We start from the raw sequence: 18582 nt of genomic DNA, 5'->3' as shown, positions 1-18582 counted from the left end.
GGGGCACTGAGCATGTGGATTCTGGTACCAGAAAATGGGCTCAGGTTGATTTAGATGGACATCTAAGGTAATACTTAGAAAGACTTGTGTTTAAATAGAAGTTCTCAAGCTAATGTTTTGTTGTTTAGTATTTCTCATGGAGTGGGTGGGCAGAGGGCAGGCCTTGCATGCACAGAAATATAGGAGAGATGAAAGTTAATTAGTTGGAGGACTTCGTTACCTTTCCATGGCTCTCTCTTAAATGATCTTTTATGTGTGTACATTGAATCTGATGCAGCTGTGTTGCTGAGTAATGAAAGATCTTTCCACAGTCTGTCTGGTCTCTGATTCTCCCACAGCTGGAGGTGCTAGTGTGTCAGGCTTTCCACTACACTGCAGATCTAGCCTCCTTCTCGTGATGTGGACCTGATGGGAAGGATGAGTCTCTGGCTCGACATCCCATAGCCATGAACTACCCACCAAGTGGAGAGCTGGTGGGGAGGTGCCTCTCTGCCCTGGTGTGGAGCTGTATCGCTTCTCTTGCCAAGTACCAAGGGAGGCTGTTGGTGAATGTAATGAAAGACTTTAGTGTTGGAGTCTCTCCTTCTATAACTTTGATAGGACCAATTCAGAAAGCTACACTCATGCACTGATGGTAGTGAGATAAAAGTCATTAAGTCAGATTCCACTCTGTTGGGGTTTATATAATTCTTTTATTCAACAATACTTACAGATGCCTTCCATTTGTTGGCCACCATGCTATGTGTTTGGAATTCTGTCTACCCCATATTTATGGAAGTCTTTTGGGAAAGACAGGAAAAATGAAATCAAGTATCTCATTATTTGTGATGAGCATTAAGTGACATCCAAGCAGGAGGCCCTAAGAGTCACTCTGGACTGCATGAGTAGCCTCTTTGGGGGTGATGAGTCTTAAGTGCCAACAGGCAAAGAACAGAGAAATGTGCTCTTTATGGAGGGAGAAACCTCTGTGAAGATTCTGAGTCAGCAAAGGAGGGAAAAGGGTTGGTGTGCTAAAGAAAGTGAGAAGAGAGAAGGCAGCCAGTACCCAAGAGTATGAAGCTGGGGAGGAGAGCAAGGATAGATCCTAAGGAGCCTTGAGGGCCACAAAAAGTGGCTCTTGGACCCAGTAAAATGGGACATCTGTGCCGATATAAGGGAAAGTGGTAGGCTCCTGTGGCTCAGGGTAGAGTGAGTTTCCTTGTATTCTTGTTCTTTGGTCAGACTTGATACATTTTGAGAGAGCCCTGAGTGTGTGGGTGGAATATGTCTGTGTATATGCATAGAAATCCTAAAGATTTCATTAAGTTATAACCTCATAGAGGAGATTAAGGATAAAAATATATATAACCTAGAAAGTAAAAAATCTTGTGAAATAAAACTGAAAGTCTCTACTTTTAATTATAGTCATATTTCTAATTAGGTTTCATGAATTTAGGGAAGGGGAAACCAAAAGAAATTATTCTACAGTATTCTGCCCCTGGTCCCCCAAAATGTGTGTCTTCCTCCTTACATGCATTGTTTCATCCATTCTCTCCCAATAACCATGAAATGTTAAACTCATTTTGATTCCAACTTTAAACTCTAAGCTGAACGTCTCAACTAAGTGTCATGGAAACAAGATATGGGTGAAACTCAAGGTACAGTTCACCCTCAGGCAAATGGTTCTCCAGCTGTGAAGCTGTGAAACCAATATTATGTGCTTCCAAAATACAGTGGTGGGACAGGCAGAGGAGAAGCAGTAATCATTCTTATTCCAAAAAGGTGAGAATAGGAAATAAAGGAATAACCAACCTTAAGAGGACAAACCATTAAATCTCAAGGCTTTCTTGACTTGATGCTTTGCCTCTAGGCCCATTTGGGTAGACTCCTGCCCTCCGGTCCCACTGGGGCAGGTTTCTGGACCCACTCCAGTGGTGTTTAATCCCCCCACCCCCAGTTTTGCTGGGAAAAGGGTGGAGCCTTAAGGTACCAAGTATATTGCCCCTAGTGGCTCTGAATTTGGGTTTTATATACAAGACTCCCTGGGCTGGAATTGCCCTATGGTGGCTCCACCCCTTGGTTCTTTGTGTATTGCCCTAATGGGAGTTCTGGTGACCCCGTAAGGGATGAGGCTTGCACTCTAGTGTAGGAGTGTGGAAACCCTAATGATTTCTTATGAGTTATTCTTCCACTGTTTTGGACAAAAGCTACCATCTTCTGTTTAGATGAATGACTAATCTCTGTCTTCAGAAATAGTGCCTGGCTTCTGTTAACATGGCTGGTCCATACTAATCTCCTTAACAAGGCCTTAGTTGGTCACAACCTTAGATTTTTCTCCAGAATGTGCTTTCTCATTTTTTGTGATATAGGTAGGCTGAGGATTTTCCGTATCTTTAAGTTCTGCTACACTTTTGATTAACACTTTGCACAGGGAATTCGCTAGCCAGGTATCCAATTTCATTGATTGTGAGTTATGCTTCCACAAAACATTTAGAGAAAAACACAGTTTAGCCAAGGTCTTTGCCACTTTTTAAGAAGCATGGCCTTTCCTCTGGTTTCCAATAACATGCCCCTTATTTTCATCTAAGTCCACACTAGAAAATAATTACTAACCAATTCCTACCAAAATTCTGTTGAGGATTCCTTACATTTTTCTCTAAGATCATTCAGGCTTTTCTTTCTGTGCCCTTATTAGGATTGCCTTTAAAGCTTCATTCGTAGCAGAAAAGTAGGGGATCTTTCCAGATCTTTCTAGCAGGCTCCTCAAAACTCGCCCAGCCCTTCCCCTTCCCCAGTTCCAAATGTGCCATACATTTGTACATACTGTTACAGTAATATGCCACTTGGTATTGGATTTTTGTATCCATTTGACCTTTTGTAACAAAAATACCATATGCATGATGGCTTACAGAGAACAGAAATTGATCTGCATGGTCTTGAAGGCTGGAAAGTTCAAAGTCAAGGTACCAGTACCTTTGAGGTCTGGTGAGGTCCTATTTCTCACAGATGGCAACTTTTCTCTACATTTTCAGTGGCAGGAAGGACTGGGCAACTCTCTGTAGTCTGTTTTACAAGGCACCAGTCCCATTCATAGGGGCTCTGCCCTCAGGACCTAATGGTCTCTCAAAGGCCCCACTTCCTTGGGAGTTAGGACTTCAGTGTGTGAGGTTTCGTACCACAAATGCTCAGTCTGTGCCCCTTCTCACACTGCTCCTCTTGTCATGCTCATCCCATAGGCGGTGCCCACATCCCCTCTGGGTATCAGTCCCAGGATATTACTGCATGCTCATTTGCCTATCCCCTGTGCCTGGTTCAGGCATGTCACACTGTAGATAGTCACAACTGTTTTAATGGATGAGAATGAATCAGTTAAGGGAAAAGCTGAGGATGCAGGGATTAATTAGGAGACCAGTGAACCTGCAAAGCCATATTTAGAGCAAGGGTGAGAGTAGTTGATACCGTGAGAGCAGGGAGTCCATTTCCTTTTGTTTTCTGTATAGCACCTACCACATTCCTGGGCACTCAGAAAATGTCTGCAAACTTCCCCAGAGATACCACAAGGTAACACATCAGGCAAGCACAGAAGAGCCTCTGTTCTGTTTGGGAAAAAGCAGTGTGTCTGGTCCTTGTACCATACTCGACCTGGGGGCTATTTCTTTAGGGTCACAGATCTTTGCCTTCCCTTCACTGGCCTAAGTGGTATCAAAAGATCAGCTCTCTTCTGCAGCCTTGGATAAGATGGTGTCCATCCCACTGAAGCCAGGGACCTCAGCGTTTCAGGACTTCAAAGTGCTTCAGAGTACCATTTGGATCTCTCTTAAGGAAGAAAAAGGAGAGAGACACACACTGGACACCTATCTGCTTATCATTTCCGTCTGATCCTGCATAGCTCTCTGCAGCTCATGAGACCTCAAGCCCATTCGTCCTTAAGGACTTTTTGGGTCAAGAAACTTGTAGACTTCAGAATCTCTTCTCTTTCTGACTTCTCTCCCTTTGGCCCATGAGATTCACCTTTCCAGACCTTGAAAAATGGAGCAAACATTCCTAAGGTCCATGTCACTGTCTCAGCCAGAAAGAGGCCTAAGGAGTCCCGAGCCAGTATTTTTCTCATCTTCTCTGTCCTGAGGAGAAGCCAGTAACAGAGGGACTGGCTGGTGCTGATGTGATGGATTTCCTACCAATCTGGCTGTTCCCCTACTTAAGCACTTCCTCCAAGTGTCATTGTCTTCACCTGTGTTATCAGAGGGAGTGGGCTTGTTTCTCTTCCTGGTTATGTAGGTTATCTGTGGTCTTGGGGATGTCTATGAACACATTAGAGCACCTCTCAGGATGATAACTGGTAGAAACTAGGGTAAAGGCACCATGGGGAATGTAGATACAATGTTTCTGCTAGACATTTTGGCTTTATTGATTGACCTTGTAATTTGGTTTTGGAGAATTCCTTTCATGGAAGCAAACAGAAATGTACATAAAAATTTATGTATAAGTAAGAATGTCCAATGCACTTGATTACAATGTTAGAGAATTGAAAATATTTTCTTGTAGCTGACCTTTGCTTCAGATCAGCAGCACTGGGAGATTCCCTACCGAGCCTTAAGATAGTGCCTTTGTCTTTGGACAGACTGAGCTACAGGTGCTTTTCCTTTTAGAAATGTCTACACATTAGGTAGTACTCTGATGCATTTCATTATGACCTATTGGCATACTACTTCTGGTGCCAACACATTCCTGGGCTCTCTGTGGGAGGCAGCTGAGCATCCCACTGACAATAACCCAGAATGGCCGTAATAATGAGTCATGGTACCCTGTACAAGGCACTGCAAACACAAGGCAGACATTCTTGCAAGATGGGGCTTGAGCTTAGAAAAGGGTAACAGGATAGAGTAAGACAATAACTATAGCAAAACTAAGGGAGCTAGTTCATGGCCATTCATCCAGACAAGTCCTTGCCAGGGAGGGCCACTGAGGTGAAACGGAGCTTCTCGGAGGCTCTGTCTTCTCTCCTATCTTCAGAAACTGTGAAGAAAGCTTCCAGAGCAGGGGCATGGATCATGATACAGACCTAGCCGCACCTGCCTTCTGCTGCACTTTTGGTGAATGGTGTTTGTGTGTGTGTGTGGGGGGGAAGCAAATAGAAATGAACATAAAAATTTATGTATAAATAAGAATGTCCAATACACTTGATTACAGTGTTCTACCTGAGTTCCTCAAATGCCGTATGTCACTCAGCATCCAGTCTGTCTCTAACTCAGACCCTGAAAGCTGTCATGTCTCTGATGCCACTTCTGCACTATTTTGCTGATTTGTTCCTTCTTAAATCAAGTCCCACGCAACACCCCCAGACCAGGGTGCTTTGTGCCTGGTGACTAGGAAAAAAAATATCGTTTTCTTTTCTTTTTCCTCACAGTCATTCCGTGATAATTAATTGCCCCCCAGAAATGCAAGCAAGTATTTTCGAAGATTATAACAGCAAAACCCATGGTGGAATTGCAGACTATTCCCCTTGCATACCTGAGCTTGCAAATACAGCTGGGAGCTGTGTTAGCAAAACTCCCATCTGCTCTGACCCTTCCTGGGAAGAGGCCTGATTATGAATGTTTAAGAAAGGGATACTAAATGAAATTCCCAGCCCTAGGCTTGCCTGACTGTTATTTGCTTTTTTCCAATTAGTGTGACCATTGCTAAAGATTTCCTCTAAGGTCTCAGGGCTAGGGATAGACCTTCCTTTACTGGGCCAGTGAACAGAGAAGAGCAACAGAACAAGAAATCAAAGCATAATGCCAAAGGTCAGTGGGTAAAAGTAACAATTTCTTTTCTGCTCCCTGTCAAGAAGAAATGGACCAAGTACATCACTAACCATTATCCTAGGGGAATAAGAAAAGCTCAAATGTTCATTTAGATTTCTCTAATAGTGTGCTATTACACTGCTGGCTTGGCGATTTCTCTTAACAAAGCAGAAATGGGTGGGAGAGAGTCTGTGAATGTTTCTGTGTGTGTGTGTGTGTGTGTGTGTGTGTGTGTGTGTACTTGTATACTGGTGTGAACAGTTTTAACATGAGCCTGCAGCAGCCGTGCTTGTCAGCAAGCTGAACTTTATGTCAAAACCCCACCAGTCTCTGTCTCATAGTCCTTTTTGCTGTGGTTGTCTTCTGTCACTCCTTTAATGGAAGGTGACTGCAAATACAGTCTCCAGCCAGTTAGTGCCATTTACATAATCACATCAGCCTGCTAATCTTCATTATTGAACAGAAAACATTGAGGGCATTTGTGAGTTTAAGACGAGGCAGGATTGACCAGGAACCCTGGACATATATATTTGGTTTCAAATCTAAGGAACCCTTAATTCCAAGAATGCCCAGAAATGTGAGAACCACCAGAGAACTGGGCTATGATCAAATGAACTTTTTTTAATTCTTTGCGCATTGACCACTCAGTTTGTGCCTGGCTCTCTTAAACCTCAATTGTTTTAAGGAATTCTTAAAATCAACAGCAAATTTCTTGGCATATAGAGATTTTCTTGGGAAAGTTAGTAGTCTCTAGAATTATAAGAATGAAGTCAGTAAGTTAACACCTCTTCTAAATAAATTCAGCTGTTCTAGTAATTAAATATAATTAGTATGCTTAATATTCATAATTAAATTTAATGTTTGTTATAGGAAATATATTTAATACAGTGATATCTTTGAATTATTTTCTCAATTTCTGGCACATGGTAGGCATTAATAAGTGTGTGTCAACAAGTAAAAATTGTCTCTGGATTCCTAACCATGTTCAGAATATTTATGATAATTTTGTATAAAGATAGTTTCCCTGTATGAATATGAAAATGTAATTCACATAGGGTAGAGCCTATCCCTTATTTTCCACAGAAATCTTAGAATTTCTAGAGAAATGGGGAAAATAAGTGTGACTTCAGCAACTTTTTTGAAGTCTAAAAATGCTTGACTTTTTAAGATTTTAAACTAGACTAGCAATAAAGTAGTTGTCAGAGTTAAACAGTAGAAAGACATGTAGTGTCACAAAACATGAGCTATATATTTTGTATCCTTAATTTTAACTCTCTGCTCTTATAGAAGGTGTGTTACTTGTCACATGATTTTATGCTGTTTATATGTTTTATGTCATTTTTATTTTGTTTATGTAAACAGTGTTTTTAGGGTGAATGAATGCTCTCTTCTATAGAATGCACCCCCACCCCACTATGTGACCTGTCCTTCAGCTGGGGTGTCATTCTGCCTTTCGCAATCCCCACTGAAGGGCAAATCATGAAGTCCCAGGTTGAACATATTCTAGAGGCTGATATCGGGGTATAATCAGAGAGGTATTTGTGCCTTTGGAATTGCATGCATGCAAGGTGCATATCTTTTTGGTGGCCTCATTCTGCTGTAAAACTTCTAAAATATTTACTTTGCCTGTGAGTTTGAAGGCACTTTAGGAAGTGGGTCCTGGGCTCCTTGGGGAGCATATCTATGGGCTATTGAGCCTTTGCTTTCTGTTGAGATTTGTGTCTCTCTCCTGTCCAAGCTTTAACTGAGATTCATTGTGGTCTTTACCCTCCTTATCTATACCAGTCAAGATGGGATGAAGCCACACAGGGTTCTGGCTTTGTAGTGGTTGACTTATCAGTTTAAGTCTGGATGTTCTCCACCCTGTTGCATGGGGCTCTCCAAATCAGTGTGAAGTCCTCCCGTCAATCTTGGTCTTACCCAACAAGTCTCCCTGGCTCTTCCCACCAGCAGCTTCCCATGCCGTGCTATAACTTTTGTCCTTGTCGGGGCTATTGGAGGAGGAAATGAGAGCCATAGAAGGCTTGCAACAGTTTTGGAAGAATTTTAGGAGCTCATCGCATGTCATGTTAGTTATTCCCAATAAAAGGAATAGTAGTATGAGCTCAGCATCATGAGACTCCAGTAACTGTTTAGCTGCTGTTGTCATTAATACATATTTGTCCTTTTAAATATGAAGCTTCTGTAAACAGCATGTCTTTTGTGCCATTTAATGGCTAGTGGCATTTGGAATATTCTCTGGCAGGTAGTAATTACTCTCCTCTACAGTTCTCTTTGTCTTGTTAGGAAAATTGGAGTCCCTTTGGACAGAACCTCATGCCTGGGACCTTATGCATTTAAAAATGAAGCTCACTCTTGAGCCCATGTGTGCCAGGATGAGAATCTGTCACGTGGAAGCCTCTTTCCTCAGCGTAGCTTTTGTAAATGACACAGGCCATTATGTGCTTCCTGTGTAATTTTATGACAGCATAATGACTGAAATAACCCTAACAACAGAGAAATTATAGCATCATTTTACATGACAGATTATTTCAATGGTTAACATATTTTTCATTTCAATTAACATTCATTACTTTGTCTCTGGTTCAAAATAACCAACATGTCAACTATCTGAGTATCTTCCCTCCCTGCCTTAGAAGCAATTAATTTTGAGTTTACAAACAAATTCAATTTTACTTTTGAATGGGCAGTTTGCTATTAACATGAAAATACAATGCATTCAGTCTTCATAGGCCAGCAAGCAAATACTGTTGTCACCAAAAAACGGATGGTTCTTTGGTGGAGTCTTTACCCCTCTGAGCTGACAGGTTCATCTTAGAGATCTGATCAGAGAACTAAGGCAGAACAGGAGATGTGGTCTGGTGACCAAGACTGGCTGTGTATGCGGTTTTTCCACCTGTAAAATGGGAGCAATAATGGCATCTGCTTCAGAGTGTCACATGTGAGAGGTACAGGGAGATGCATTTGGGGTGTCTAGGCTGGCATACAATAGTTATGCAGACCAAGTGCTGTGCCACTGCTGTGATTCATTATCTGGAGTTGCTTTACTCCCTCACCAGCTGTTCATGTGCGGAATAAAATAGTTCTATCTGAAGTAAAGTAAACACGACAGAATGCTCAGTGTACAGAATAAAATGAATGTCCCTTTTGTGACTGGCAAAAAGTCAACAATTCCAATACATGTATTTTTAGCAGCTATCCATTGCTACTCCCCCTCATCCTTGAAATAAATATTAAAATAAATTTGATGGTTGAATATCATTGAGCAGGTTTATGTCCAGAAGTCTCTTCTTGTATGGGTATTTATTACCAAAAAATTACTCTGTCCTGCCACCCTCTTGTAGTGAGCCCTGACTGTGGCCCCACTCCTCAGCAGCCAGGTGAGTTGCTGGGTCAGAAAATATGTCATCAAAGATGCCCTGTATGCCACTTGTGAGGCAAGTAACAGAAAAGGGTGGGTTGGTGAAGGGAGAATGTGAGAGTACTGAACAGCAGACAGTCAAATGAAAAAGCAGAAAACACCAATATGTTTTTAGGTACAAGGAACACAAAAATTATTCAGACCCAGTCAGTGCCCTTCAGGAGCACCCAGCTGACTAAGGAAGACAAGCACACTGTAGTGTTTGTCACCATTGGGTTGGAGCAAATACAATGTTGAAACAAACATATCAGAGTTAACTTTGCCTAGGTTGAGATTCCCAGGGTCAGGAAAGACTTCACAGAAGGCATTGGATTTGAAGATTGAGCAAGGAACAACCATTTGCTATGTGGGCAGAAAGCAGTTTTTAAGTCCTTTTGATGTTTGCGTAGCACATGGAAGAGACATACAAGCCCCAGATGTGGGCGCCTGGAGATAGAATCAGTAGGACTGAGTGATGGAGAAGGGGATGGGGCAGGAACAGGGAAGTGCTCAAGATGGGCACCCAGGCTTTCAGTTGGGAGCAGACCTATGTTCTGTTGAACCCTCCCTAATTGGTGGTGACTGTGCTTGGTGTGCATGTGCCAGTGTGTGCAAGTGTGTGCATGCGTACATGTGTCCGGATGGGGGCTGAGCAGACAGCAAGACGGCAAAGGCTGCCTTGGACAATCTAAGCTCTAAAACTCAGAGCATAGCCTGCTCCCTGGAAGGTCAGGTGAAGACGGAGGTTTTAACCACCTGAGTCATATGAGCAGATTTGTACATAACAAGCATCTTCCCTTTTCAAAAACAAAATATGCTAGGAATTTTGGCAGACTTAAAAAAAAGATTGAGCATAAGTAGGTTAGCAGATTGGAATGGAAAGTGCTAGAAACATCTTGGTTGTCTTGTCTTTTCTCCACACGGAGGGCTGTTGGTAAGCTGTCTCCTTGGCACTAAGCAGGCCGAGCTGGTCAAGGTGTAGTGGCCAAGGGGAAGACTGATGGAACCTCTGCCTCCATATGTAGCTGTGGTGGCACCCCAGCTGACGAATGTCTATGATGTTGATCACAACAGTGCTGTCAAACGGCTTTGTCTGGGTTTCACTCTTCATGGACTGAAGCACTGAAATATTTGTGTCAGAAATCTTAGCTCCTTGCCTTCACTGGATTGGTTATGTTTTATGCTTCATACGGGGATATAAGTATTGAAATACATGCACAATCTCTGGGGAAGTTACGTCTTGTTGGACCACATAAGCACAAACATAACTTTATTCATATGGTCTTTGGACAGAGACCACAGGCTTGGGAGGACACCTCTACTGATGTCCTACCTAATAGGTAAAATATGTCTAGATTTGTCAAGTCTGTCAGGTATACATGTTTCTTTAGAATTGAGAAACTTGGAATGGCCTAGTGACTGTACCAAAACGCCTCAAGGCAGTCCAGGAAAGATGGAAGGTAGTCATATCGAGACATGATCCGTGGCCACCTGACGTTGGGTGTGCTGAGCTTGTCCCACTGCATTTAGAGATGTGGAGGGAAAACATTTCAAAATAACTGTATTCATAGACTTAAATCCTGAAAATGGAAGTACAGATCCCTAAATAGATTAAAATGAATTTGGATCGATACAGTACATCCAGGACAAATAACTGCAATATGTCGATATGACACCACAGGTCACTTATCCTATGACTCACTTGTAGAATAAAGTTGCTAGACTAGATAAGCATTAAAGTGTTTTCTGGTTGTGATATTCTGTGATTTCACGATTAGCTGCCGAGTAGTCACTATAGCAGTCAGAATGTAGAGATACACCTACCCCCCATACACCCACCCTCTGAGCACCTAGAAGGTGCTGACAGACCCACTTCCATGACTCCTTTTAATGAATTTAATTTAACGATGAAGTTGAGGTCCACAGACAGGGATGATTGGCCATTAATGGTGATTGATAGCTTGTTTTGTCTTCTCCTGCACTCTTCCCTACTGAGCTGTACTCTCTTAAGCCTTTCTTCCTTTGGAGCATCTTTGCACATGGTTATGGTTGCTCCAGCAAAGCTGCCACTCATTGGACTTCATAGCCCCTTTCTGGAAAGTTATACAAGAATTGCTTCAGCTGTATTGTGACTGACCCAGGAGAGTGGCTGCCAGATGCTTGAACTTCTTCTTGCATTTCTGTTTCATTATCAGTGTCAGACAATCTGCTGTGCAGATGATGATAAATGTGTGGTTTTTTGGTGAAGGAGTCATGTGTTCTCAGATTAACTCCATTCTGACAGCCTGCTCATCTCTCATGGAGTCCCACCCACCATTCACTGCTGATATCCACCCAAGCCATGAAAAAGTAAAATATGCAGAGTGAAGGACAGGAGGAGACCTCAAGTCCAAGTTAGTTATAAATGCAAATGGTAATTTTTAAAATTTCTACAGGGAGGCAACATGACTAGCTGCTGTGGAAGCAGGGACATGTTGGAGAGCATATGTGTTTGGAGTCCTCAATGTAATTCTAAACTCGTGTTCTAGGCTGGCCACTCTCCACAACTGTGAATGCCACCAAGGCCTGGGTTAGAGCCATTGCTTCAGTCACAGCTCTTATCTTTGAGCTTTAGTTTCCCTTTTAGTAAAACAAGGGGGTCAAACTAGGTGATCTCAAAGGATCCTAATAAAACTTTTTTCGTTGTGAGGGTAGATTTAAAGGAGGAAAAGAACCAGATTAGCAGTGCTCTTTGCTTTATGCATCTTTCCTTCTTGCTCAGTTCCTTTAGTTTGGAAAAGGGTGGGTTACTTCAGACAACAGCTGAATTCCTGACAGACTTATAGAAAAGATGTCCCTCTCCCTACTCCATGGATTCTATTTACCTTTTCTTACATACGAGGATACTGAGATTTATGGGTTTAAGTATTTTGCCAAGGTAACACAATAAGCAAGTGGCAAAGGTGAGTCTGACCTTGTGTTTTCTAATTTTTGAACCCAAAATGCTAATCATTCTGTGGAGCTATCAGTGCAGAACACTCCAAGGGCACCATAATTGCCTGATGGATGGCATACTTGCCAGAGATGCTTGTCCTCCACACAGAACCCAGCCCCTGGGCCATGGGCATCCCACCAAGCAGTTTTCTGAGATAGCAGCTCCAGCAAAGGGAGAAAGGTGGCAATGACTGTAGGTCTTTATCTCAGTGGTTTATGATACAGAAGTGGGGTTTCTTCTGTGGACAGAAGCCATCTTAATAGTGCCATTTATCATTATGACAAAGGCTAGAATGGGGAAAAACTCACATTGGGATGAAAAAATAGAATTTTGATTATTTTAACAATTGGAGGTGACATCATCTCAGAACCTTTGTTGAATGGCAAATTGGAAGCTGGGCTGCAAGTGTTTAAACTATATCCAGAGACAGTGTTTTACAGTTATGATAAAGTCTTTTGGTGGTGGCTGGAGATGCCTTTCTGTCAAAGGTCCACAGAGTGGCCTGTGTGTCACCAATGCAGATGGATGCCCATGAGCCCTGGGAGAGTTTAAGGCTGTGGGAACAGCTCTGGGTAACTGTGCCCGCCACACTTGTGTGGGGTATAATTGAGCCACACTCGTTGTTGTTGAAAATGTATTGTGAATTGTTTTCACGTCAGTGATCTTTTCAGCATTTTAACTGCTCTTTGTTTTGTCCATCTGTTGATTGAGTAGGAACTAGGCTTTTGGGACGAAAATCTTCCTCTCTGGTCAGTGAGTTGGAACAAAGAAGAATTCTGATAAAGGTCGCTCAGGACTTTCCTGCCTGTCTTACGAGTTCTTTTTTCATTTATTTAATTTTGTATGCGGGAAACTAGAAGAAAGACAATGGGGGACCAAAGTGTCAACTAATTTACCCGTTCTTTTTCTCATCCTTAGGCAAAAGAAGGGGAATGTAGCCCACAAGCTTTGGGTTGGACCTTCAAATCTGGTCAAGTGCAAGCCATGTCCTGTGGCACAGTCGCCCATGGTCTGCGGCTCTGATGGTCACACCTACACATCCAAGGTTGGTCTTTACTGTTGTGTTTTTTGTCATCAGAAGTATTCCAGGTCTTATTTCTGACAGTCTGTGCCAAAACAGGGTGTGAGCCACTCACAGAGCTCTGTGGCTTGCCCGTCAGAAGCTACCACATGAACAGAGTGGGGTAATTGCTGGACAACAAGACCTATAGATTGATATAAGTGTTATGTTCCATGTAACTGGACTGGCTGAGGGCTAAAGGGAAAGCTTGCTTCTGCTGGGAAAGTATGAGCCTGAGGGGAATCTAGAAGGGCCACAAGGAGGTGAGGTAGCATGATTCTCAAAAGACACAAGTCCTATAGCTCAGCCATGTGAGCAGCACAGGGAGGGAGGCTGAGGATGCTGCTTTGTGAACAGATGTGAAAAGGGAGTTTGATGTCAGCCTACATTTGACCTGCACTTATGAAGATGTAAGATACATCTGGTGCTGCAAAGGCCTGATAAAGCGTTGCTTTTTTCTCAGGAGGGATCACGGGCTCACAATGTATTGGGGCAGAGGTCAATGTGGTGACAGGCTGAGCTTAGATCAAACCAAGACACAATAGTTCATACAAAAGGAGCCTGGGTGAAATGAGTCTGTATATTCCTATTGGGGGTGTGAAGAAATGCCTGGGATGTAACAGTAAGACTCACAATTAGGAGGTACATGGATCATGGGGGCGGAAGGCAGAGGTAAGAATTTGTTCTTGAAACTTCAGACATTGTTCTTGGTATAAATTCATTTGTTAACACTTTAGAATGGGTACATTTCATCGGGATAATGAAGTAAGAAAAGAGAACCATTGAATCAAATTTTCTTCGTTTCTTCTCTTCTCTTACAAATATTAATACTCCCTACATGGGCTGGGCAGGAAGAAGCTGGCGTGTGGCTGCATGTCTCCAGATCTTTTCTCTGTTGCCTGATGTTTCTCTTAATGATTCCACTTGCAGAGTGGGGATTCTGGCTAACTGGTAGAGAACTCCCTGGTCACCTCCAGCAGCACTACCTTATGATTTCCAGGCTTTTCTACTGGAGCTACCGTTGCCCTTGCCCTGCTGCAGAGATGGTGGACAGCTTCTGTTCTCAGTGATGCTACTGTTAATCCTCACATGCTGGAGATGCCACAGATCTGGGAGAATCCTCACTTCCTGCTTTCCTTAGAGGCTTGTTGAGGTTATCTTGAGGCTTCAGCCACTTTCCCTGCTGACTCTAGCATACACAAGTCCAATTTGGAAATCTTTGACACAACCCTTATGTCTACCAATAGACAAATGAATAAAGAAAATGTGGTATTTATTTACAATGAAGTACTACGCTGCCTTAAAGAAGGATGCATTTGAGTCCATTTTAGGTAAATGGATGTGCCTAAAGACCACAATGTTAAGTGAAATAAACCACACACAGGTTTAAATACCTCACCTTTCTCTTGTGTGAGAAACCCAAAGGATAAATAAGTTATAAAACAGAGGACAGATATCGGGAAATAGGAAAAACATGTTCAAATGGGAACGGGAACAAGGGAGGGAGGAGAGCTAAAGGAAAGAAAGGAAAGAGATTAAAAAGGAGAATGGAAGAGAAAGAATCGAAACAACACTTTTGTAAGTGTGGCGGAGGGAAGGAAGGATTGAAGGGAGAGGAAGCAAATGGAGAAAGGAAAAGAATTAAGACGTATTGTATACAGGTACAAATCCCCTATGGTGAATGTGATCATTATGTCTGGCAATTATGTACTAATAAAGGTTGTAGACAAAAAAAGTGGCTTTCTCATCGTCAGAGTCAGGAATCCTCGCCTCTCCATCTGCAGACTAGTCTTAAAGGTTAGCACTGCTTTGCCCAGGATCGCACCCTGGCAACAGCACCACCCCATCCCATCGTCCTTCCTCCTTGTCCTCTCCTGGACTTCTCATGGATTCAAGCTGCAGGACTGCTTGAATCGTGGGACTTGCTTTGACACCTTAAGCACATCCGGGAGCATGGCGTTGTAAGACACATCCATGTGTCCTTTTTATCCACCAAAGCAGATGGGGCCATCGTTATTGTTCATCAACACCTAGGTCTGTGGATGGTGGACCTATCAGTCCTCAAACTGTAGCCCAGAACCTACTCACTACAAAAAGGCAACGCTGCAATTAAACCTGAACACTGAGTTTTGGGAGCTGCTGGGACAATTTGGCTTGTGTGCTGACAGAGAGGGCTCTGTGTGACCGCTGTGTCCACATGCCGTAGGTTCACCACTGCTGACTTTGACGCTAGGTGAGCAGACAGTTAGCTGGGTCCTGCTAAAATGCGGACTCAGATGTAGCAGCTCTCAGGTAGGTCTGAGTTTCTGCATTGCCAACAGCTCCTCAGGAGATGTATGCCGGATCCCAGATAGACGGATCCCAGCAAGTCTCCCTGTCTCCATTCTTGCTCCCCTGTAATGGAAGGCCATTCCCATGTAATGGAAGAGAGATAAACACTTACACTGCTCCCCTCCTTCAGTCTCACAAAGCTTTTTCCTTGCCTCTAGAACTAAGATCGGGCTCCATTATCACTATCAAAGCACCCCAGGACTTGACCCCACCTACTTCAGGGTCACTCCTAAGAAGAATCTTTCACTCATTTCTAGTTTCTTGATGTACCATGAAAAACTCAGAGAGTGGGAGAATGGTGAACAAGACAGAAACTATTGGGTGTCACAGTCTTATGGGGAGACAGAATTAAACAAGGTACTGTATTAGTCAGCTTTCTCCTCACTGCAGTACGTACATGGCACTGACAACTCAGAGAAGGGCACATTTAATTTGTTTGCAGTTTAACTCCATGACTCGCTGGGTTCCCAGCAGAGACATCATGGGTATAGTATAGAGCAAAGCTTCTGAGTGCAAGACAGCCAAGAAATAGAGCAAAGGGAGAGTGCGGAGCAGAAGGGTGAAGGGCCAGACAGAGACCTCAAGGTCATGCTGCCATGACCCAGACGCACCTTGAAGTCTGTTCCAGCAGTCTCCTGGGATGGATCCCAAGACCATCAGGTAGACACTGCACTCTAACCACTGTTACCCATCAAGTAAATGCGTGCTTTCAAATTTTACTAAGTGCCACAAAGCTGGTGCTGAGAGGCAGAAGTGGAGAGAGACCTGCTTAGCAGGTGGTAGAGGGAGAAGTTCTCTCAGAGAAGTTGTTTTAAAACAGCGTGGATAGGGCAGAATGTTCCAGACAGAGCACAGTGGTTGGGGCCAGGGCAGTATGGCAGAGCATGTGTCTGCTGAATTGAGAAGATTCCTGTGTGGCTCTACAGTGAGAGGAAAGGCGTGTGAAAAGAGGAGAGGGAGGATGATGAGAATAACATCGGAAGAGGGGACACTGAGTGGACTGAAATGTAGGACATGGAGCGGCAATTCCAGGCTGCAGCATGCTGAGCGTTGAAGTTGCCTCAGGAAGGGGAAATCCTGAAGGCAGAGACAGTGGCCGTCATGACCAAGGCCAAATTGGTAATGGGTGCTCCGTGAGGAATTCTCCCCCAAGGGGAGCCAAAGGACTCTAGAGAGGGAAAGAGGGTTCTAGGCTGTGTCAACCACCTGCACTTGAGTGAATGGAGGGGACAGAGTTCAGTGCTGAGTACATAAGCTCTCCCCATGCAGGGCCCAGTTGTTCAACCAAACACATAACCTGGGGCTCTGGCGGAGAGTTTGTGTTTCCTGAGAATGCTGCTCTCTTTGCAAAGACTAGGTATGTGAATGTCAAATTATTTCAAGCCTGATTGATTGATTGTATTTTTGGTCTTTTGGAGACAGCATCTCACTATACAGTTCAGGCTGGCCTTGAGCTCACTTTGTAGCCCATACTGGTCTCAAATTTGCAAGGATCCTCCTGCCTCAGCCTCCCAAGTGCTGAGATTGCAGGTATGAGCCACCATGCCAGGCTCTCAAACCTGATTTTAGAGATAAGCCTGGAGATGTTAGTGAAGGACAAGGTTATTTGAATGAGTGGCATATTATACTTCAAACCCCAGTTGAAACCAGCCCTCTCTCTCCTCTCTCTCATTCTCTGAAGTAGTTTAAAATTCTGGTTCCCCAAAACCCCTCAATGGCGACCTGTCAGATGTGGTGACTTGCAATGTCTGTTGTTGGGAGACTATCTCTGGAAATGTTGGTTGGTCAAGGCTCCCAGCCAGCCGGGCTAGGTAAGTGGCTTTTTGTGTATGGAAAGGTTGCTTCTTCTAGGTTCTGGAAAATCACTAGTTTAAGTGGCAGGATTAGGATTCAGAAGACCCCTCTGCAATGACTATTGATTCTTCCCCAAAGTGGCCTGTGTGCAGCACTGGGCTTCACTCTTTACGTCTTTCCCCAGCAGCACCAGGCTGTGTCAGTAGTGTCTTCAGCTGCTATGCCACCTTGACTGATGGCTGTTCCCAGACCCACTCAGCCTTTTTCTGAGAGCAAAAGAAGAGACCTAAAGTCACCTTATCAGAAATTGTGGTGTCCTATTCCCATTCTCCAAATGTTTAGAGCTTTCTGAGCTTTTTGTGACAAAATACCTGAAATACTCAAGTTATGAGGAGGATTTATTTTTGACTTACAGTTTCAGAGGTTTCAACACATTTCTTTGTCCTGCTGCTTTGGGCATGCAGTGGTATATGAACTCAGCTCTTCTCATCAGAAGAGCTCAAGACCTCACTGGCACTGAAGACGGCTGTGGTACTTTTCAGGGGAGTTCTGGTCCTTATTTTGAGCATCCTTTCTTGGCTCTAGTACAGAACCTTCAGTCTGTTCACAAAGATTCTTCACCCCACTGGCATAGACTTTCTAGCTTCCGCCACTGACCTTTGCGCCTTCCCAGCACAGATCTGTGAAATAGATTTGCATAAGTCATTGTTGTGGGGTCTAGGTTTTCAGATGATCTCATACATGTCATTGCCATGGGATCTGGGCCCTCAGCTGGATTTTCTAGGTCTTTAGTGTTGTGGACAGATTTCCCGGACTTTCTTTGTCTTTAACTCTTGGGTGACCATTATAAATAATACCATAAATTATGTGTCCTATATGAAATTGTTCTCTTTGCAACCCCTGACTGCAACAAAAATCAGGATCATGGTGCATGTGTAACCAGAGGTGATTTAAATTATTAATCAGGTTCATAAAATTTACTTTTGGCAAAACTGTACCCCATCACATCAGGAGCGGCCACACCTTGGGGGTGAATAATCAAAGTTGTCTAGGTTAACTGCTTAGGGTGTGGGGCTGTTGGAGCCTATAGGAGAGAGTCTACACACCAGTCTGTCCTTGCCGCTGGCATCTGCCTCAGGCCTCCTGAGCCGAGCCTGCTGGGCCTGCGTTTTCATAGGCCTGTAGGGCTGGGGGATGTACTGAAGCGTCTTGGTGTACAGCAGATGTTTTTCAGTGTCTCTCATCAAAGTCACTGCTT

The 18582-nt window shown here is 43.5% G+C and overlaps 1 protein-coding gene across 2 annotated transcripts in view; it reads left to right on the top strand.

Annotated features, from left to right (window-relative positions):
- Spock1 (SPARC (osteonectin), cwcv and kazal like domains proteoglycan 1) overlaps positions 1-18582 on the top strand; it is a 666821-nt gene that overhangs the window by 503400 nt on the left and 144839 nt on the right. For both annotated transcript variants that reach the window (XM_063230934.1, XM_063230933.1), the window contains one exon: positions 13058-13184. In XM_063230934.1, coding sequence (XP_063087004.1) covers positions 13058-13184 — 127 coding nt within the window. The remainder of the gene's footprint in view (positions 1-13057; positions 13185-18582) is intronic.

This window comes from Cavia porcellus, unplaced genomic scaffold, assembly GCF_034190915.1.
Source record: "Cavia porcellus strain 051 isolate PalLab524CR breed Dunkin Hartley unplaced genomic scaffold, mCavPor4.1 scaffold_19, whole genome shotgun sequence".
NCBI lineage: Eukaryota > Metazoa > Chordata > Mammalia > Rodentia > Caviidae > Cavia > Cavia porcellus.
The sequence above is the reverse complement of the archived record's forward strand: the minus strand, read 5'-3'. Positions and strand labels throughout refer to the sequence as shown.